Source organism: Gymnoscopelus microlampas (genome assembly GCF_963454915.1).
Source record: "Gymnoscopelus microlampas genome assembly, chromosome: 4".
NCBI classification, from domain to species: Eukaryota; Metazoa; Chordata; class Actinopteri; order Myctophiformes; family Myctophidae; genus Gymnoscopelus; species Gymnoscopelus microlampas.
Window position 1 is genome coordinate 9,643,022 of NC_139941.1, and position 22,243 is coordinate 9,665,264.

The 22,243-nt window shown below is 40.8% G+C and overlaps 3 protein-coding genes across 3 annotated transcripts; 2 read left to right on the top strand and 1 right to left on the bottom strand.

Moving 5' to 3' along the window:
* Nucleotides 1-627: 627 nt before the first annotated feature.
* LOC311043922 (centrosomal protein of 95 kDa-like) lies at nucleotides 628-3,036 on the top strand (the record flags this gene model as incomplete). Its single annotated transcript, XM_084055346.1, has 1 exon — nucleotides 628-3,036. One exon carries the CDS (start codon nucleotides 628-630, stop codon nucleotides 3,034-3,036), a length of 2,409 nt encoding a protein of 802 aa, XP_083911472.1.
* A 1,621-nt stretch (nucleotides 3,037-4,657) lies between these two features.
* Nucleotides 4,658-5,794, top strand: LOC311043923 (kelch domain-containing protein 3-like; the record flags this gene model as incomplete). The annotated part of the gene is made up of 1 exon (XM_084055347.1): nucleotides 4,658-5,794. One exon carries the CDS (start codon nucleotides 4,658-4,660, stop codon nucleotides 5,792-5,794), a length of 1,137 nt encoding a protein of 378 aa, XP_083911473.1.
* Nucleotides 5,795-9,728: 3,934 nt separating this feature from the next.
* On the bottom strand, nucleotides 9,729-12,531 carry LOC311043587 (interleukin-8-like). Its single transcript, XM_084054892.1, has 4 exons — nucleotides 12,421-12,531; nucleotides 11,546-11,672; nucleotides 10,899-10,991; nucleotides 9,729-10,045 (listed from the first exon to the last, which is right to left on the bottom strand). Exons 1-4 carry the CDS (start codon nucleotides 12,485-12,487, stop codon nucleotides 9,997-9,999), a joined length of 336 nt encoding a protein of 111 aa, XP_083911018.1. The 5' UTR covers nucleotides 12,488-12,531; the 3' UTR covers nucleotides 9,729-9,996.
* Between the last annotated feature and the right edge of the window lie 9,712 nt (nucleotides 12,532-22,243).

A 22,243-nucleotide genomic window follows, 5' to 3' on the forward strand; every position in this document is an offset into this window, starting at 1 on the left:
GTGAAGTACCCGCACACACACAGAGACATGCTGCACTATTCTGTGATCATTTGGGTTGGTTTTGTTAAAAATAACTGATATGGTCTATTTCACAACCTGGTTCTGCATGGCTCTGTAGTATGCTACATTTACTAAAGTAAGTAGTATTACATTTTCAATGAGCACATACCTACATGAAGTCTGAGATACACATTGGTACCACATCGTTCCCATGTACTAGATCTCGAGATCCACATTATCATTTTTTCCCCACGTTTTATATTTCTGAAATATCTAACTGTCATTCATGAATTAATGAATAATAATACTTTACAATATTATAATAATAATGAAAGTGAATGGTGGTTGCTGGTTGGACCACCAAAACCTTGCCCAAGTATGGTGTCATACATCATAGACACGTCATAGATGGCTGACATCACAGACTAGCCTCATGAAGTCAGTGGGCCCACACCATAATTAGACGCCAACTTCTCAAAAAGTACTTCTTCCCTACTATATTTAAACTAAAACAAAACATTTCAAGAATGAAATCTGAGAAATGTACAATTATTCGAAGACACATTTCAGCTATAGTCAACATAAATCGATTTGGAGCCTCTACTACCTCTTGTCGACAGCTGTCTGATGGGAACGCAAGAGGTAGAAAGGGATTGGGTGGATGTGGCGAATGGCCTACTGAGCAGGTGTCACATGCACCATCTGTGGGTGAGAAGGTTGACTGACTGTGATGCCAAAGTGTTTGTTTCGTTGTATGAGAAGATCTTCAAGGGGGAAGTTCCAAATTATATTGCTGCCCCGGCCAGTCAGGAGGACCACGCACACAACGTTCAATCTGTCATCGACTCCCTGGCTCTCGACTTCCTTCAGACCAACCTGTCGCACATCACAGGGGAAAATATTGTCAGAGGGGACGGACAGTCCATCAGGAACCTCTTGGAGATCTTTGATGGCCTGTGGGAATTTCTCAATGAGATACGTGACGGGGAGATAAATGACGAGATGAGCGAATACCCACCGGAAGAGCCCCGTTTTCGAGTGGACAGTTGGCTGTCACAGAATGAACTGTCAACTGGAAAACTGGGGTCTTTGAGTGAGGAATCACTAAAAGACCCCGGTTCTCCGGTGGACAGTCCGCTGTCTGTCAGCAGTCTGTCCGGTGGAAGACTGGGGTCTTCCAGTGGACAGTCCGCTGGCTATTCCCACCATTCATGGAACACGGAAGACATGGGATCATTCGATGAACGCGCTGGGCTCGGGGACACTGCATTCACATTCACAGCCAAACAAGATGACTGTCTGGACTGCCAGGAAACTCTGCAGAGGGAACCCCTGCACCAAGCTGCTATGCCTTTACAGCCCCTTTACCAGACCTCTACGCCCAACAGGCCCGACACAGACCCATACTCCCCCAGCCAGTACTCTCCAGCCAACAGGCTCAGTCATGGACACTCAGAGGAGCTAACCACTCCTGTCACAACAGAGAGGTCGAGGCAAATGGCCGACGCTCTTTATACAAGTGGACAACTATCTCCTATCATGCGCCACTCACCTGAGAATTTTGCCTCCAGTCAACAGAGAACATGGGCAATGGAGGAGGGCGAGCAACTAGAGCCAACTACCGGTGGTCCCAGGAGGGTCCTGTTCACCAGCCAGTCAGACGTGCACTTCCCCACCCTGCAGGATGACATGGAGCCCACAGTGCAAAGCTTCCATAGTAGCAGGGCAGGGGAGGACAGTTACAGGGAGCCTCTGTCGGAGCAGGAGCTGCACGACATGTCTGACGAACTAACTAGACGGCTGGACAACCTTGACCAGATGGTAAATCGAGCGCTGGGTGAGAAGGAGGAGCAGCGGTGCCACCACAGTGACAGTATCATGGATTTGCATGAACCACACACAAGTATATCTCAGCTTCAAGCCACTCACCGCTCACCGTCTCCACTACGGGCCCATCATTCCCTGGAGGCTGTGCCTACTCACATGCGGCGGCAAGAGCTACGGACACACGAAGACAGTCACATAAGATACAGTGAGCCGGTGAGTACAGCCTACGAGGAGGAGCTGAAAAGGTTTGAGAATAGGGAAAGGGCAGACTTAGCCAAGGAGCAAGAGACCAGACTGAAAGACATCCCCCAGACCCACAAACTTCCCCAGGCTAAAAGACGAAGTCGTCGGTCGCCACACACCAGGCAGGCCACACAGGATCGCAGGCAATACACCTACCCCATAAAGACTCAACCAATGAAGGTGAAGGAACATGGCCTCCTCCTATCCCTACTGGAGGAAACCCCCCATCTCCACATCTCACCCCACACCCTGGGTAATATGTGGGAACAACAGGTGGAGCAGGTGGACAGACTCCATGCCATCTCGTCCCCCCACAGACACCGTCGCAGCATACGGGACTTGGAAGAAGCGCAGAAGAAACATGACCTATTGAAAGCTATCGCCCGCAAAGAACAAGAACACAGCAAGCGACTGAGGGACTTTAAACAGTGTTTCCAGCAGCAGAAATCAGCCCAGAACAGACTTAAAGAACAGAAGCAGCATGATATCAAAACCAGGAGGTATCACGGGGAATTCCACATGCAGTTCCGCGCACACCTCGTGCGGGAACGCACAAGGGAGGAGAGCATGTTTCGCAAGGTATTTGAGGAGGGCCTGAAGCTGCAGAAGACTCAACTGCGGGAGAGGAGAGCCCACGAAAAGGACCTGCAGCTGCAGCACCGGCAGCGACACCAGGACCAGATCATGTCCATGGAAACCTACTACAAGGACCGATTCTCGTTATTGGCTGAATCACTTGCACAAGAAAGGCAGGAGAGCGAGATTAGGAGAAAGGTCCAAGAAAAGACTCTGTTCAAGATGAAGCGTGAGCTTCGTTCCAGGATGGAGCAGGAAATCGGCGATCTGCAGAAGATCATGATTCAGAACGACGAGGAAGACTACTGCCGAGACATGGAGGTCCAGAGGCTCCGTGGCCGCATTCAGGCGGCCGCCTTTCAGTTCAACCACATCGCAGGTCTGCACTGACCTCAAATGCTACAAATATCACTGTTGCAGAGGTTAGGCACAAATGCTCTCGTGTCTCATGTGACAATGACATTCAAACAGGGTTTACATACTCCATACCGTTACCTCCATACTTAGATTGTTTAAAGTGTGGGTGGGACCTATTTCTCAAAAAAGGCATATATCATAAACGTGCGTTTTGGAAAAAATGCCACAAATGAGCACAGTGTCCAATCTGCCCCAAATTTTAATTACACGTTGAGGACTCTCTAAACCAGGGGTCCTCAAATGCAAATCCACAAAGAAAATGTTCAATAAGACAAAGGTCCCTAAGGCAAGGTCATTAAGCCGCATAAGATCTATAAATGTATATTTAAATAATTTATACTACAACTAACATAAATGACTGTTGTATATGTGTTGCCGTTGCTGTTGCTGTATATATACGTATACACTATATATCCGTTGTATGTTGATTTACATTTTATTCCCCTTAGACTGCTGCCTTTTTTGTTTTCGTTTTTTTATTACTACTTTGCTGCTGCAGTGTCTGAAGAAGCCATTGCAGGCCTACCCGTAGGTTACACATGAGGTCATGTCAATATTACATGTCTAGGGGCGAGGCCTATTACAGTGAGTAATAATGCATGCGAGGCACAGCAGTTATAATATCCCACATATGTCATGTTCATCTCCAAAAGGAGAGCACAGTGCGTAACAAGTGAGAGACAGTGAGAGAGAGCTGTTAAACACACAAGTTCATACAGTGAAATTGTTTGGAAATTGTTTTTAGTAGAAAGCAGTCCTAACCCAGTCACCAGAGCAGATCATTGCTAAATACTTAGAGGTTGTTGATGAAATATGTCTCCTTTATCTTTTCCGCACTGTTTCATCCCAACCAAGCATAAGACACAAACATAATTTGATTAGGCTTCATTTGCCAGGTGTGCCCATTGCTCAAGGACTACAAATGAACATTTGCCTTTAGCTAACTCTGGCACATTTACATAGATGTGAAAACTGAAATGTTGATTGATGTGCGCTGTCCCTGGTAAATAAATAAATACAAAATAAAACAAAATAAAAGGACACCATTTTAGAGAAAAGGGGGTAAAAAAAAAAGAATTAAAACAAGGAGAAAATTGTATCAAATGGGGTCCCGTGGCCTAATGCATATCAAACTATCCTTGAAATGAATACGTTTGAGAATCATTGCTCTAGCTGTCTGACACCACACTTGGGTTGTCACTTTTTTGTTTACGACGGAAATGAGCTTGTAGATCGCCTATTTCCGCATTTCTTTTTTTACATTTTTAAAGTTTCTAGGCCTAGTACTATCTCCTGAGCAGGACCCACATTAGATTCCGAGAACCTTATCTTAAACTGAGCCATAGCATGTGGAAACAAATCCAGAACCTGTGAAATACTTTACACCACATGGCACAGTTGGCTTAGTTCTTCGAAGAGGAAAATCCACCTGATTAACCAACCCAAACTATTGGCTTCAAAGACAGGCCAACCTTTGTGTGACGTTTGTGCCACTGTACCAATATAAAATGGTTGCGCGTGGGATCTAACTCCATTCTTTTACAGAGCAACACTCACCCATCTGTGTTCAACCACAACAGTGCTGGTGTCCGTGATGTTGCACTGGGTGGTGCACCTCAAAGGACGACCGAAGAGAGAGCACCATGCTGCGGTGGCAGTAGGGCACAAGGTGTACTCCTTTGGAGGCTTCCATTACGGGGAGACCTACAGGTACGATGGTCAGATCGAGATGCACATCTTCAACACCGTGTCGTTGCGATGGGTCAAGTTGCCGCCTGTGACAAACGGACGGGGAGAACATCCCCTCGAGGTGCCCTCCATGCGCTATGGCCACACGGCCATGCTGATAGAGGACATCATCTACATCTGGGGGGGCTTCACTTACACGGGGGAGTACTGCAACGTGCTTTATGCGATCGATGTCCACAACCACAGATGGTTCGAGCTCCGGATTTCGGGGTCCGTCCCGGAGGCGAGGCGAGGCCACTCAGCCTGCGTCTTGGGGAAGGTCATGTATATCTTTGGAGGATTCAACATGCTGACTAGATACACCAATGACATCCACAAGTTGGACGCCACAACAATGGTGTGGACTTTAATTAACACGCAAGGCACGCCCGCACCGGCGTCGTCGTGTCACTCTGCCACCATCGTCGGGACAAAGATGTTTGTATTTGGGGGCCGAGGGGACCAATTCAACTACAACGAGAACGCCAGAGTGTTTGACACAGAAACCAACTGCTGGCTGAGCACGCCTTCTATACAGCTTCTCCCAAAAGGACGCGGGGCACATTCGGCCTTTGCCTACAATACAGAGCTGTACATATTAGGTGGCCGCAACTTTCTTCTGGACCAGAGCTTCAACGACCTGTGGAAATTCAACACAGAGACCTTCTCCTGGACGAAGGTTGAGCCCAAGGGGAAAGGCCCGTGTTGGATGTCTAGGATGTGCTGTTGCATGGTGGGAGATCGTATCATCCTCTTTGGAGGATACAGATACACGCCCGGGACAACACAATTCCTGGGACTGGAATCGGTGGAAGCTCTTGAAGACGAAGATGACGGCGAGGTGTCTGACATGTACATCTTAGACTTAAGTCCCAGTCTGAAGACTTTGTGCAAGCTAGCGATCATTCAGTGCGGTCTGGAGCAGTCAGGACTCCCACACGACATCAGGTGGGAACTGGCAGCCATGTCTACCAACTGCAACAGGAAAGAAAGGTGGCTATGACAGAGAACAAGCTCCAGATAATGGAGCATAAATGAGAAAGACGTAGGAGATCGTCGCCCTTAAAAAAGGATCCTTTCATTCAGACGTGAAAGAAAGCAGAGCACAGGAATGTGCTCGGTCGATGCCAGCCAGGAACTCAACGGCTGCAAAGAAGAACAGACAGTCATGGAAGAGAGTTCAGTAAACAAAGACCAACTGGGAAGGGGAGAGGAAAATGTATGCAAAGGTGGAGACCTTTGTGGGTTTTTTTGTTTCTTTTTTATTAAAACAAAAAGTATTTTGTTAAAAGGTTAAAGCACTATATTCTGATAGAAATCATTGCTATAGAGTGTTCATTCAGTAACAGGAGTCTCCCCGTCTCTCCAGCTCTTTAATAAACAGAAAATACATTTTCCGGTAGGTGTCAAAATCTCAGCCAATCAGGAGAAAGTACCAATTTTTAAGCTTCATTGTCTCCGCCAGGAGACTATGTTTTCGTTCTCGTCCTTCCGTGTGTCCACCAAGCTAACATTGGTCAAGCTTCACGTGACACGTGACAATTTGTTGAAAGGGTGTGCTTTGATTGGCTAGCGAGACGCATGATGAAATAGAGACCTATATAGGTGTGTCACTTCACTTCAAAAGGTCATTTATACCTTTTGAAGTGAGGTAAGACAGGATTAATCAGGAACAGTACTGGCGGAGACCTGTGCTCCGAGGAGCACATTTTCTAGTTTTTATAGTGTTCCAGTTCCAATTTTGTCTGCTCATTTCTTAGTGTCATCACTTCCAATTTCACTTGTTTAATCTATATCCTGATTGAGTTCTCTATCCCGATTGGATAAAGTTGGAAATGAAATTGAAACGAAAATGCATTTTCTGTTTTATAAAGAGCTGGAGAGACAAGGAGACTCCTTTTACTGAACAAACACTCTATAGCAATGAGTACTATCAGAATATAGAGCTATTTAACACTTATTTTAACCAAAGGAAATCACTTACCCTACCTTTAATTTATAGGAGATGATGAGAGAGCGAGAGTAATCTTCAAATAGCAGAGACTGACACACGAGAGCAGGTTTAGTTGGGGGGGGCGTGTGCTATTTGAGAATGTGTCACAGAATGTGTGCATGCATTCTCACACGTGTACAACTGTTCTGGTCTGCATGAAGTCACATTTGACCATGTCTGGCCATGACCTAAAATGGGTTTGACACCCCTGCATATTTAGGTAGCACTGTATATAGACAGATTCTCAACGCAGGCACATGTGGCTTGCAAACAAAATCCATCTGAACTCAACAAACACATGTTCAACATGGTAGATGACAAGCTGGGAGACATTGCTGGAGGAAGGCTGGTGCTTTGCATGCCGAAAATATGTGAATTTCTCTGTCTCCTGACATCAATTATTATCAACCCATTAAGACTTGAGGCCGATTCTACAAATGCCTTCTACATCAGTAGCCTAGTTCTCAAACATTTTTGTGCCAAGGACCTCCAGGTTGATATATATTTGGCCGCGGACCCCGGTCTGAAATAGTTTTGTGCCGGGGACCCCCAGAAGATATTTGTTTTAAACAATTCAAAATTATTCAACATGTTTCAAACTTTCAAGATTTTTCTAAAATGTTCAAAAATAGCAGATGTACAAGCTCGCTGTGTATATCTGCTATTTTTGAATAGTCGCTAAAATCTAAAATGACACATGCTTTCTCAGATTGAATGGGATAATGACGCTCCAGTTTACAGCCCCATTCAGAGGAGAAGCACTTACTGTATGTTTGCATGCAAAACAAGCGACTCAAGTGCATTTGCTCACATACCCTTCTATACATCTATTATAATAATAGACGTAAAGTTACTTTACATAGATTCAGATAGATTTCTTCATTTAGATATTTACATAACATTTAGAGGTAGACCTACATTTAGCTACTTTACTTGATATTCTTTGATATTTTATACTACTCCACTTCACCTCAGTGGCAAATATTGTACTTTGATGATTAGAACGAGCATTCACTGCTTAACCATATTTTATACTTTGGCTATTTGAAAATAGCATATTTACAAGCTCACAATGCATCGAGTTGTGAGCTTGTAGATCAGCTATTTTCAAAAAGCATGACACATTTAGAAATATCAGTACTTTATACGAATATTTTGATGATCTTGCGTTCATGTAAAATTTTGAATACAGGCCTTTTACTTGTAACTTATTGAGTATGTTTATATTGTGGTATCCTTATCATTTCATCTTGCTCAGACACAATACGTTCCACCATTGGTTCTCAGGTTTCCAGGGACAGTTGTTTTGCAGCCATTTGACCCGATGCACAACCATCGTTCAACAGAAGATGGCAGTAGGCTACTGAGTTTGTTTCACAATTGATTCACCATAAATGTCCATGAGTCTTTATTTCACCACACCGTCCTCCCCATACTGAATGAATATACTGTATATCGTTGCTGTCGGGCAGAAACCTCTTACCTCCATATTTAAACTTTTTTGGTAAATTAATGACCTACTTCGTGATACTACAGCGTAGCACAAAAGTATCAAAAATACCAGATCCACAAGCTCGAAATGCAGCACGAGGCGATGAGTTTTGAGCTTGTAGATCTGCTATTTTTGAATTTGAATCCTGAAGAGTAACCGCTTTTTTTTTTTTTGGAGACGATATACCATGTCATCTTTCATCTGATAGTTACACTTTTATATTGCGTTGTGTATTTCCCCACAACGAACAGTGAGATTTGTCTGCTCGTGACATTTACAAACTGTGAATACAGTTTGACTTCACCTGACTTGATAGACTGTATCCTGCTTCCAAAAATGATCAATTGCATTGATTAATAAAAACAATTGAAGGACAATTCACCGAATAAGCCTAAAGGCCTCCAATAATGATGCAATGAAGTGTGTAGTGATGGTTTAAACACCTTAATACTCAAAGGAGGCATTGGTTATAATCATTGTTATCATTATCATTATCATTATCATCATCATCATCATCATCATCATCATCATCACCACCAGTGTTGACAAAGTACTCAACCCCAGTACTTGAGTCAATACTGCTGGTCAAATATTACTCAACTACAAGTGAAAGTTGCCCAGTAAAATTTGTACTTGAGTACTGTACTGTAGTACAAAGGTATATGCTTTTAAAAAATAGCTATTTCAGTATTCAAAAGTACACATTACAAAGTTTTTTTTCTTTTTTAACATCAATGGTATTACTGTATTGCAATTTAGAAATCACTCAAATATACATATCCTGATTATAGGCCAACAGAAAATAATGATTAATATTGGGTGGATTGTTAAAACTTTACTATCATTTACAGTAGTTATTTATATAATGTAACAGAAAATAATACAAAACAGATGTTCTCAAATTATGGGTCGGGACCCCAAGCGGGAAGGGACGGTGGGGTCCACAACTGAAAAAGAGACAATCTATTCTTCCCCAAAGTGTGATTTATTTGTTTTTGAAAAGCATATAGCTTGTGAATATATGTTTAAGATTTTGACAACAGATATAGGCTATGCATGTTTGCATTTACAAATGTGTACAGCAACACTTTTCCATACCTTTTAAACAATGATAGGACACAAATTCAGATATTCAAGGTTACCAAAGCATGCTTTATTTGTTAATGTGCTTTATTTCAACTTTTGAAATTGCGCTATTGTACTACTACAGAGCAATGAAAACATGGAATTCCTTGCCACTGCTAATGACTAAATTGACACAGAAACCAACATTTTAAAAGCAAATTAAGCAATACCTGGGAATGTCATATTTGTCGGATGTCAAGCTGTCTCAGATTTTACCATATGTGTTAACTGTATTTTTTTTATTTATGTTCTCAATATGTGAACTTCATGCACTTGATTGTTTAATGTAAAACAAAAGTTTTGTTTTCTTTTCTTGTCTTTTTTAAATGTATGTATTTAAATGTATGTATTGTTTTTATGTGGACCCCAGGAAGACTAGCTGTGCTTTAGGGTGCAGCTAATGTACCCTAATGTACCCTAATATCAAACATAAATCAAGTGAGTGGTTTCCAGAGAATTTGCCAGAGAGTATAAGAAGGTTTGAGAACCCCAGATGCAAGTGATTTTAAAAAATGACAGGAAAGAGAAATGCTGATTTGAAGTTAAATCCTGGTCGTTGATGCAAGGCTGGAGATCAGAGAGGTCGTGCTGGAGGTCAGAGAGGTTGAGCTGTGGAGGTCTGAGGATTCCTGCGCTTCCTGCTCCTGCAAAAATACCATACCGTAAATGGCTCATGTTTAACTATATGAACCAGAACAGCAGATCTACATGCTCTCAACGTGTCTCATGTGAGCTTATGACGCATATGTCAGCTGTTTTTGCCAGAGACTAGAGATGGTGTTGATGGAAAAATGGACCTAGTATGGACCCTGGGGGGCCCCGATCAATGAAGTATGTAGTGTTTAAATGGGTAAATTATTACAGCCAGGATCTCTAATGAGTAATGATCATTTCACAGTAGCAATGTAACTCTCACAAAATGATGATGTTCAAAAGTGCAAATGTTGTACTTTTACATGAGTAGTTTTCAACACAAATAGGCTCTATTCACTGTAGGCGTCTGTCTTGCTTCCTTCACAGGTCTTACCAATGATACTAATTGAGGCTCTGTTACATTAAGTGTAGTACAGTGGTTGTCAAACTTTTTAAATTTCAAGGACCCCCATAACTCAGAGAGAGTACCCTTACGGGTCCATTTGGTTCCATCTGTACACTCTCAGAGTTTGGAACCCCCCTCCAGGAACCATGAGGGTCCCTGGACCACAGGGCCCACTGGTGTAGCAGAGTGTTTCCAGTGAGCCAACATGCAACAATATCAGCACCCTGACTCTGTTAGACCAGAATGGAACTGAGCCTTCATTAGTATCATTGGTAAGACCTGTGAAGGAAGATGCCCAATTTCTTTCCCAATATGTCTGCTGTGCTGTGCATAGAGCCTATTAATCTTACCTCTGCTTGAGTGAAGTTTAAGTCAAGCAGTACTTGTACTTGAGTCGAATGTTGTAATTTGTCCACATCAGTTTTCTGAATGGTTAATGTGTGTGACTGGAAATTCACCTTTGCTGCTTGTCTAAAAATGTGTGAATCATCTTCTTGATCCACGGAGACTCTGGGTCCACACAAACAGAGAAGTTGTCTTTCTTGGTGATTCTGTGAAGAGAAAGATGTTTTTTATTTTTTCGCTTGATCACTCTAATCCGGAAATGTATAGTTTCATTAAACTGCACATAGCTCTTTGTCAATTAAATAGTTGTCCCCCGATTATATTTTGCACAGCGTCGTCAATGAATAGATATAACCTATGAATACAATATAATATTTGGGTCCGATTCCGATCCTGATAGATCGGGAGAGAGATGACTGATATTTTTGTCTAAAAGTGCAAAATCAATTCAAAACAAGTTTAAAAACATAGATTTGATAAAGGTTTCTAGTATTTGAGAACAATTAACTTGTTAAAAAAACTCACTAATAAGCTTTTGATAGATATAAATATTACATTTCAATATATGAACAGAATATTTAACTTTAATTCTACAACAAACAAGAAAACAAGTAAATATTAAATACAGAAAAACTGAACATTTTAATTAACCACTTTAGCCCTTCAAAAATAGCCGATCAGATACTTTTGTCATCAAAAAAGTCAAAAAATGGCCCGATATATCTGTCTGGATGTAAATATAATAACCGATAACACTGACATGATCTGGGTTTGTCGACAGTTGGCTCCAGCCGGCAGGATCTCCACTTTCTTGAAGAATCGAGGAGCGATGTAGTCTGAGGAGGTCTGGATGCATCTGCACTTCTGTGGGCGTCCAATGCCATTGGCTGCAAGCAGTGGTGGAAAGTACAATTAAAGCTGCACCATCAGGTTAACATTCATGTCAGATCTAAATGTCTCAATAGAAGAGCAGGGAGACCAAATACAACCACCCCAATTGTATAAGTTATATTGTATTAGCATACTCTAACATACAGATTGGACAAAATTAAAATGTATTCATTAACAAAAGGTGACATTGTGCCGCTTTAAGTACTGCACTTTTAAGTACAAATTGGAAGTACTTTTAATTGACCTGTGTATTTACATTTTTCATTCAAATATACTTCTACTCCACTAGTAAAGTATATTGTACTTTTTACTCTTAGCTCACAATGCATAATACATGTATATTGTATTTCTTCTTCCACTGGCTGGAAGACATTTGAATCCATTAACTATTTTTGGGTGGTTGATAACGCTCTTAATTTTGAAATCACATTGCTTTGTAAAAAATCACACCCTGTGTGAAGTGAGTGGTGCCTTTGATGAGCCCCGTATTGAACCCCGTATTGATGTTGTCATCAATGTTTGTGGACAGACATACATACATACATACATACGGACACACGTCATGTATAGGAGTGGTTGCCTTCGGCACCACTCAAAAATCTAATGAACTTACAGTAAGTACATCAATAGTAATAAGGGTAATAATAATAATAATAATAATAATAATAATAATAACAATAATAATAATTTAAACAGAAAAGTGACCTGGTAAATGTATAAAAAAGACAGATAACATTATCTCACCATGTAGGGCGACCATGCAGCAGACAATCAGAGCTGTCAGCACATGCTTTGGTTTCAGTAGCGCCATCTTGAGGGGAATTCTGACGAGGATCGAGGGAAGATGAAACTCAGCCACGGTCTCTGTCTCTGAGAAGCAACACGGTCCTCATGGTTTATAAAGCTGCCAATCAGGAAGTACCCTCCCTAAACTCTTCCCACACAGGAAAAAGAGAAAAGAAAAAGAAAGTAAAAACTGTGCAGTGTGGAAGAAGTACTCAGGTTTTTGACTGTGTCAAAAAAAACGCTGTGTCAGCAAAGCATGAGGAATAGAAAAATGCTGGTGGCGTGTACAACCCACCAAGTTTTTACTTTTTATGCACATTTGATTTGATGATGCTCTTTTTATTCTCTTTTTGCACTCTCTTTTCTTTAAATCTTTTTACGTTTTCTATCATTATTCTATTGTTGTTATTACCTACAGTATGCTGCTGCATTGTCTGAAGAAAGCCAAACCAAAATAAGTTTTACTCTTATGTACCTGTACACAAGATGTAACAATAAATTACAACCTTGAACCTTGAACCTTGACTTAAGTGACAGTAGCAATACAACAATGAAGAAATACTCTGTTAAAGTTAAAGCACTGTATTTTTTAGTAAACATACAAAAGTATTGGTATCAAAATATACTTAAAGTACCAAAAGTACTCATTATGCAGAATGTCCCATTTCACAAGTTTTCAGAATTTGTCATATTCTTTAGAAAATAGCCAAAATATTGATATCTGATATTTTTCAGATATTTTCAAAAATAGCAGATGTTCAAGCTTGCAGTGAGCTTGTAGATTTGAATAGTCAACATATAAATTATAAATGGATCAAGTGTGATGGGATTCTGTCCATAAGTTTTTGAACTGGAGAAGACCTCTATCACCATATGCTCCCAGTTGGAAAAACCCCACATTACTTTTTATCTTCAATGGTAGTATATTTAAACAACTTGTGGACAAAGGTATTTCAACTTTTATAAATTTATATAAAAACAGAATTTTGCTTTCTTTTAGAGAAATCCAAGAAAAAAAATTGGTATACCTAACTCACTATTTTTTTGTTTTTTAAAACTAAGAAGTTTTATTCAGTCCACACAGCATACACTTGACGAACCAGAACCCTTTATAATGGAGAGGATCCTGAGACAAACAGAAAAAACAGCAAAATTATTGTCTAAATTGTACCATGGGCTGATAGAGGCTTTTCCAGCTAAAAACAAAATGGGAGACAGATGGGAGAGAGGGCATCAGTGAGGAAGAGTGGGTACAGATATGGTCAAGCATACATTCTGAATCATATCATTGGAGACATACACTTTTGCAATTTAAGATCCTACATAGAACACATTATACTCCAGTGAAATTGAACGATATGCACCCAGAAATGCACCTTTTTGTGTTGGAGATGTAAGGGAAAAAAAGGTTCTTTCTTACAGTACATATGTTATGGTCCTGCCATAGACTTGTCCCGTTTTGGGAAGATATATGTTTCTTTATGTCACCTTGTCTTGACCTTAGGCTGATGCCTTCCCCTCGCCTCTGCTTGATCGGCAATTTCAAACATGGTGACAGTTACCAAAGAAAATTGAGCAACCTTGCATTCATCGCTGCATTCATCTATGATAAAATATGGACTCCTTTCATATTCTCAGATGGGCTGATGTAAGAACTAGACCCTGGAGGGTGTTTGGAAAGACAGCTGCATCTTTTTTTTCGTGGTGTTGTTTTTTGTATTGTCTGTAACACTGTAGCTGTCTTTAAAAATTAAATAAAACAATTAAATAATGATAAATGGATCAAGTGGTTAGAATGATGATGCTATGTTAACTGAACCAATGATGTACTGTACAGTACGCCTATAGTGGTTCCAACATTATTATCAGTGTGTCCCTTTGAACTTTGTTGCAATCTGTGTACCAACATCCATGATGAGAGGCATTTAGGGTTTGTGGTCTGCAAAGGAAGCCGACAGACAGAAGAGAAATGAAAGTATAGCTGGCACCAGAGAGGAAAATTGCAATTATGTGGAAATCACACATGGCTGTTGTCTAATTTGCATAGTGCCTACTGCATAAAAACATAATTTCCCCCTGTCTGTGTGTGTGTGTGTGTGTGTGTGTGTGTGTGTGTGTGTGTGTGTGTGTGTGTGTGTGTGTGTGTGTGTGTGTGTGCGCGCGCGTGGGTCGTTCCGGAGCTAATCCCTCAAACTGCCTGACCCCGGTCAGTGGCAAAACTTTGTATGCACACTGCCAATAGACTACAGAAGTATTTTTTCACAAACATGTTTTATACTTTTTCCTAATATTTAACTTGAATTCATAATGGAAGCCAATGGAGCTCTGAGGCCTGATCACAGCCCACAGGAGAGAGATGGAGAACCTGACACAATGGTGCCAGGAGAACAACCTGGCCCTCAATGTCTGCAAGACCAAAGAGCGAACCGCAGACTACAGGAGGCCTCGCAGAGAGTCACTTATAATATGGCTATTTTCATAGTACGGCTATTTCCGGTGAATGTTCCCCCCGGAATACACAAGTGGCTAGTGTAGAAAATACAACAAAAAAGTTCCTATCACACAAACATTTGGTGGCCTCCCTGTAGTAACTCTAAAGACCCCCTGTTGAAGACCCATGTGCTAGAAAAAGAAGGTAAAAAAGCAACAAGATGTTGTAGAGATGCTATTTTTTCAAAAAGAAAATTTTGAAAACATTTTGTACTTTTACTATGCTACTTATGTATTTGGTCGCGGACCCCCATCTGAAAATGTTTTGTGCCAGGGACCCCCATAAAAGAAGATGTATTGGAAAAAACTTTTCCAAACGTCTTCGATATTTTTCAAATATTTAAAAAAATAGCAGATATACAAGCTCGCTGTGCGGCACGAACGCGCAGTGAGCTTGTAGATCTGCTACTTTTTTTAAATATTTGAAAACCACTTGATCCATATAAATGGATCAAGTGGTTAAAATGATGATGCTATGTTAACTTTTGCTGGACCCCACTTTGAGAACCAATGATAAACAGTAGGCCTACAGGCCTACTGTACTGTATATATGTGGTTCCAATATTATTATCAGTGTGTCCCTTTGATCTTTCTTGCAATGACTGTGTACCAACATCCATGATGAGAGGCATTTAGGGTTTGTGGTCTGCAAAGGAAGCCGACAGACAGAAGAGAAATGAAAGTATAGCTGGCACCAGTGTTGGCACCAGAGAGGAAAATTGCAATATGTGGAAATCACATAATGGCTGTTGTCTAATTTGCATATGTGTGTGTGTGTGTGTGTGTGTGTGTGTGTGTGTGTGTGTGTGTGTGTGTGTGTGTGTGTGTGTGTGTGTGTGTGTGTGTGTGTGTGTGTGTGTGTGTAAACATTCCGGAGCTAATCTCTCAAAATGGCTGACCGCGGTCAGTGGCAAAACTTTGTATGCACACTGCCAACAGACTACAGAAGTATTTTTTAGTACAAATATGTTTTCATTATTATTATTCATTGCAACTTATATGAGCGAGCCGACACATGCGATTGATTATGGCCACACTTCCTAATAATGGTGACTCAACCAGGCAATCCGGTACAGTTTCCCACCCAATCCCTTCAGATTCTAACTCCCATTTCTGTGGAAGTGACAACCACTTGGAATTGTTGGAGTTGAGACATATTTTCACAATATTTATCGGTTCCACCGATAAATATTGTGAAAATAGCAGATCTGCATCAGTGACGGCTCAACCATTATGTGCAATGGGGCCCAATTTGGAAAAAGAAAGAGAAAATGTTTATTCTACATTGTAACTCTAAAAGCTGTGACTGGCCATTGTTTGGTGATACACCAAAAGTGGTGTCTTCAAACCACCTACCGCATGTCACAATCAGGGTAGCCGTAGACTACACAGGGCACCTGGGTGCAAAACTTGATTTGCACCCAGGTGGTCCAATTTACTTCAATGTTAATGGCATGTAAAACTGGTGAATGGTGCATTTATCTAGTGCTTTACGATGTTCTTTCACCCACACATTCACACACCAATGGAGCAGTTAGGGGTTCAGTGTCTTGCTCAAGGACACATCAGCACTAACCCAGGGGGAGCCAGAGATCTAACTGGAAACCGTTTCTCAAGCGGCCGCTCTACCTCCTGAGCCACTGCCGTAATTTTACCTGGGCTACTTTAGTATATTTCGATGCAAATATATATTTCTTTACTTTTGAATGCGGCACTTTTTTTTATATTGTGGTATTGATAATACTGAGTACTTCTTCCACCACTAAAAGAAGAACATAGCATCAGTGGTATTTCCATCTATAAATAAAGGTACCAAGCAGACATCACCCCCCCAAAAAGCTGACCTTAACACTTCCTCAAGACAGGAATCCCATCACAGCCTACTATTATTAACACGTCTGAGGAGGAAACTACTCCTTTATCTACCAATAAAGGAAACCACTGCGTTGGCATTTCCCGCATGCAGGCATCAGAATAGAAAGTTAACATCCAAAAGAGAAGTTATTGAGACTGCTCAGCTGTTGAGCTTGTGCCAATACTTTTACTCAAGTAAACAGGGTATTTTCTACACTATGGTATTGCAAATTTGACTTAAAGGGCCTATATTATATATATTTTCTTTCTTTTTCCTTTTCTTAAAAAAGAAAAAAAACACAAACTTTTATCTTGCTGTCTATTTTATGTGACACTTTTTTTTGCTGATATCTGGCCAGGACTTCCTTATAAAAGAAATTCCGAATCTCAGTGGGAATACTCCAGTAATATAAAGGTGAGCTAGATAGATGGATGGATGGATGGATGGATGGATGGATGGATGGATAGATTAACCATGATAGATTAATTGAAAACAGCAATCATCCTTGGTTCTGGTATCTATTGTCCTTAAGCCATTTAGACGTGGAACCCCAATACATACTGTAACTATACCTGTAACCAATTATTTACTCAACTACAATTATTTGAAAACTTGAGTTGCTGTACAGATTAAGATTATTTCTACACAATCTACGACTTAAGCTGCGTTTATACTTCGACTATTCGAAAATAGCCTATCTACAAGCTCACAGCGCATCACAATGTGACACGTTGTGACATTCTGCATGATGTCTTTTGCTTATCTTTCAAGCTAGGGGTCAACAAATAATACAGAATGCGGTGATGCTGTCAATGGAAATGATTAGACATGCAACTGAAACCATCTAGCATGCATGCTCTGTGCTTTCCGCTTTGGAAATGCATGGATATGTGTGTACTGTATCCCCTGCATGGAAACCCACAAACCTATAATTATACGAAATATGAAACTGTCGCTCCAATCTGTCAGTTTGTGATGTACAGTTGATGTTGCTAATGACGGGAAAGGTTGAGTCAGTAGACGCAGACAGATTGTGTGCGTATAACTGTACCATATGCTGGCGTCTACCTTTATATGTCTATGAAAGAGACAGTGACAGTTTGGGGTCATTTTAACATCTACTCTTGTAATGAATGAATGAATGAAAAAACATGGCCTCCTCACGTATTTTAAGGACAATATCAGACACCAGAACCAAGGATGGGTGTCACTGTTTTCAATGAATCTATCGTAGTTAAAATGGAGTTTGAAGTTACAATGGGTTTGTATAGGAAGGGGGCTTGAGGATTTACAGATAGACATTATGCTAAGTAAAATGAACTACAATGGGCTCTGTGCACAGCCATATTGGAAAGAAATTCAATATCTTTTAGTTATATCATTGTCTTACCAATGATACTAATGAGGCTCTGTTCCATTCTGGTTAAACAGAGTCAGGGTGCTGATGTTGCATGTTGGCTCACTGGAAACACTCTGATACACCAAGTGGGTCTCAAAGTGTGGTCCAGGGTTCCCTAAGGGGGTTCCAAATGGTCCCTTACGGATGTACAAATGGACCCGTAAGGGATCTGTAAGGGTCCATTTGGTTCCATTTGTACACCCTCTGTGTTATGAGGGGTCCTTGAAATTGAAACGTTTGAGAACCCTTACACTAAATGGAATGGAGCCTTAATTGGTAAGACCTGTGAAGGAACTAAGGAAGAGGCCCAATTAATTTCCAATATGGCTGCTGCATATACAGTAGCCTTTTGAGAGCTTTAAAATACAATCTGGTTATTGTTATCCCATCTGACAATTGTGATAAACTTGGTCCTAACTAGACAAAATAATAACAGCAAATCATAATGTGTGTGTAGTGCACCCTCTGTTGTTGGTTGTAGATCACTACACACCAATGTGGTGGGTCCTTTGCAGCTAAATCATCAGGGTCCATATAGAGTCGGTTCTTTTTAATGAGGTAGCCTACTTGGATTATAATGGTTACATGTAGAATGAATGGAAATTGGACATTTTAACTTGACATACTTTCACTTTAAAACACATTTTACCATCTACTCTGGCTTTTGTGTGCACCCCTGACAGTTTTTAAGTTGTTTGATTCAATATTTACGGGGCCAGAGCTCTGCTCTGGACACGTATTGTTATTCGCATTATTCTGTCACTTCTGCCACTTTTCGCAGTTCTGGCTGAACCGTGCATACGCTTTTTACGAAACTCGGCCATATGGTAGATGCTCATGAAAAACTACCAAGAAATAATTCTCACACTCATTCGTCAAAGGGTGGCGCTATAGCACTCAATTGAAAGTGCCAACTTTGAACAGGTACAACTCATGCCCTGTTTGACCTACAACCATGAAACTTCGATACACACATGCGTCTCTTCATGCCCGACAACTTTCGTGGTCTGACTTTTGACCTCTGACCTTTAGATCGCCCACCATTTTGAATTATATGAAAAACAGTCATTGGCTCCTAACTTCTGCATTTTTTCACTTATGGAAAATCCGTTGGAAATTTTTGTAGGCAGTGGTCCAAAGTTCATGTGTAAAATGTTTTGTGCAGATTGCTCAAAAATCCCAGGAGGAGATAGATTTTAACTATTACAGTTTTATGAAAATTATTCATCTGTGCCTAAAAAATTCATGCAGACTCACTTTTCTTTGAAACTTGGCAGAAATGTACAGGGTCATTCCAAATATCACTGAAACCAATCTCACTCCAATTGGCCAAAAGGGGGCGCTATAGCAATTTTTTGAAAAGGCATACTTTAAACAGGCATAAGTCATGCCTCGTTTGGCCGAAAGTCGTGAAACTTGCTTACACATGTGCCTTGACTCATGAGGAACACATCTATCGCTTTGACCAGTAAGCTCCGCCCTTAGATTGTCCGCAATTTTGAGCAGTTTGAAAAACACTTAAACCCAGGATTTTTCAGCTATTTGCGTGAAACTGTATTATCTGTGTGATCTCCTTTTTCACAGTTACTTATCTGTTGGGCCAATGGCGTCTCCCTTAAATGAAGGCCTCACAATCTCAGGGTCGCCAGTTCAAGCCTCACTTGATGCAGACTTAATTTAAGTTGAATTGCAAACAACATGACTGTATCATTGAATACATGTGCAACTGTTAAAGGTAATGATGAAATGCGTCTTGGAGAGAGTATGTTTTTTTAATGTATGACAAACTTCATTGTGAAAATAACCGATCTACAATCTCAAAACTTTTCAGATAGCAACATGTTTCTGAGCTTGTAGATCGGCTGCTTTCACTGGTTCACTTTTATCTTCAACAGATGACCTCATCCTGGACAAAGCTATAGCGGTATAGGTAGTGTCTCAGCCTGTGAATCCAAAGGTCGAGAGTTTGATTCCTGTCAATGGCAATAGGTTGAGATGTTAATGGGTGAGGTTTTTTCACCTGGGATTGCCCCCCTGCGTCCTATATATGACCACCTCAGCTGGGTTGGGCTAAAAAGAATTTTCGCCTGTTGGAATCATTTGCTTTGTCTCAATTTCAATCTATTCCCTTTCCATGTCTTATTGTGCTATTATTACGGGGCCAGAGCTCAGCTCTGGACCTGTTTTGTTATTGGCAGTATTCTGTCACTTCTTCTGCCACTTTTCGCAGTTCTGGCTGAACCGTGCAGTCGCTTTTTACGAAACTCGGCCATATGGTAGATGGTCATGAAAAACGATCAAGAAATAATTCTCACAATCTTTCGTCCAAAGGTGGCGCTATAGCACTCAATTGAAAATGGCAACTTTGAACAGGTACAACTCATGCCCTGTTTGACCTAGAGCCATGAAACTTGAATACACATATGCGTCTCCTCATGCTGAACAACTTTCACCCTCTGACTTTTGACCTCTGACCTTTAGATCTCCCACCATTTTGCATTATATGAAAAACAGTCATTGGCTCCTAACTTCTGCATTTTTTCACTTATGGAAAATCCGTTGGAAATTTTTGTATGCAGAGGTCCAAAGTTCAAGTGTTAAACGTTTCGTGCAGATTGCTCAAAAATCCCAGGAGGAGATAGATTTTAACTATTACAGTTTTATGAAAATTATTCATCTGTGCCTAAAACATACATGCAGACTCACATTTCTTTGAAACTTTGCAGAAATGTACAGGGTCATTCCAAATATCACTGAAACCAATCTTACTCCAATTGGCCAAAAGGGGGCGCTATAGCAATTTTTTGAAAAGGCAGACTTTAAACAGGCATAAGTCATGCCTCGTTTGGCCGAAAGTCGTGAAACTTGCTTACACATGTGCCTTGACTCATGAGGAACACATCTATCGCTTTGACCAGTAAGTGCCGCCCTTAGATTGTCCGCAATTTTGAACAGTTTGAAAAACACTTAAACCCAGGATTTTTCAGCTATTTGCGTGAAACTGTATCATCTGTGTGATCTCCTTTTTCACAGTTACTTGTCTGTTGGGCCAATGGTGTCTCCCTTAAATGAATGCCTCACAATCCCAAGGTTGCCAGTTCAAGCCTCACTTGATGCAGACTTAATTTAAGTTGAATTGCAAACAACATGACTGTATCAATGAATACATATGCAAATGGTAAAGATAACCTGAAATGCTTATTTGAGAGTACGTTTTTTCAACGTATGACATACTTCATTCTGAAAATAGCTGATCTACAATCTCACAACCTTTCATGGTTTGTGAGCTTGTAGATCGGCTACTTTCACTAGTTTTGGTTCTGAGGAGATGTACAATTTCTTCATTGGTAAATGGTTTGTGAACGAGTGATCTTAGTGTTAGTGAAACAGGGGCTTGGTTCATGAAAGAAGGCAAGAGTTTATGATCTTCAACAGACAATATCAGCCTGGACAAAGCTATAGCACTATAGGTAGTGTTGCAGCCTATTAGTCTGAAGGTTGAGAGTTCGAATCCTGTTAATGGCAGTAGGTTGAGATGTCCAATCAAACCATTATGTTTCCATCTCTCTCTCTCATCAATCTATTGTTTCCATGTCACTCTCTCTCTCTTCAATCTATTCCGTTTCCATGTCTCTCTCTCTCTCTATTCACTGGCCCCGTATTATCGCTGCTTGCAGCTATATTTAGATAATTGATATTCATTGATATAACACGCTGGACACGCTCTCTCCTTATTTCATGGATTTCATGCATGGACTTGGACTCCTTGATGCAACATTACAGAAAATATTAACATCGTGAAATTACTAAATGGAAGAAAATGAAGGTCTCCACATTTATTAGGACAATATCAGTCACCCGAAGCAGCGGCGTGTAATGAATCTAAAATGGTTAACATGTGAGTTTGAAGTTGAATGGGCATATACAGGAACGGGCAGTGTCTGATCAAATAAATATCTAAATATTGAATCAAGCAACTTTACTGTACTGTAGCCCCCTGGATGCCAACGTTGTTCAGCCTAAGCTCTGAAGAGTCC

What these genes read in the sequence shown, in the direction of transcription:
- LOC311043587 (XM_084054892.1), bottom strand. Translation starts at nt 12,487, where the DNA reads ATGGCGCTACTGAAACCAAAGCATGTGCTGACAGCTCTGATTGTCTGC. An exon ending in TGTCGACAAACCCAGATCAT is followed by an intron (nt 10,992 to 11,545) that starts GTCAGTGTTATC and finishes TTCTCTTCACAG; the next exon opens with AATCACCAAGAAAGACAACT. An exon ending in TTTTTAGACAAGCAGCAAAG is followed by an intron (nt 10,046 to 10,898) that starts GTGAATTTCCAG and finishes GTATTTTTGCAG; the next exon opens with GAGCAGGAAGCGCAGGAATC.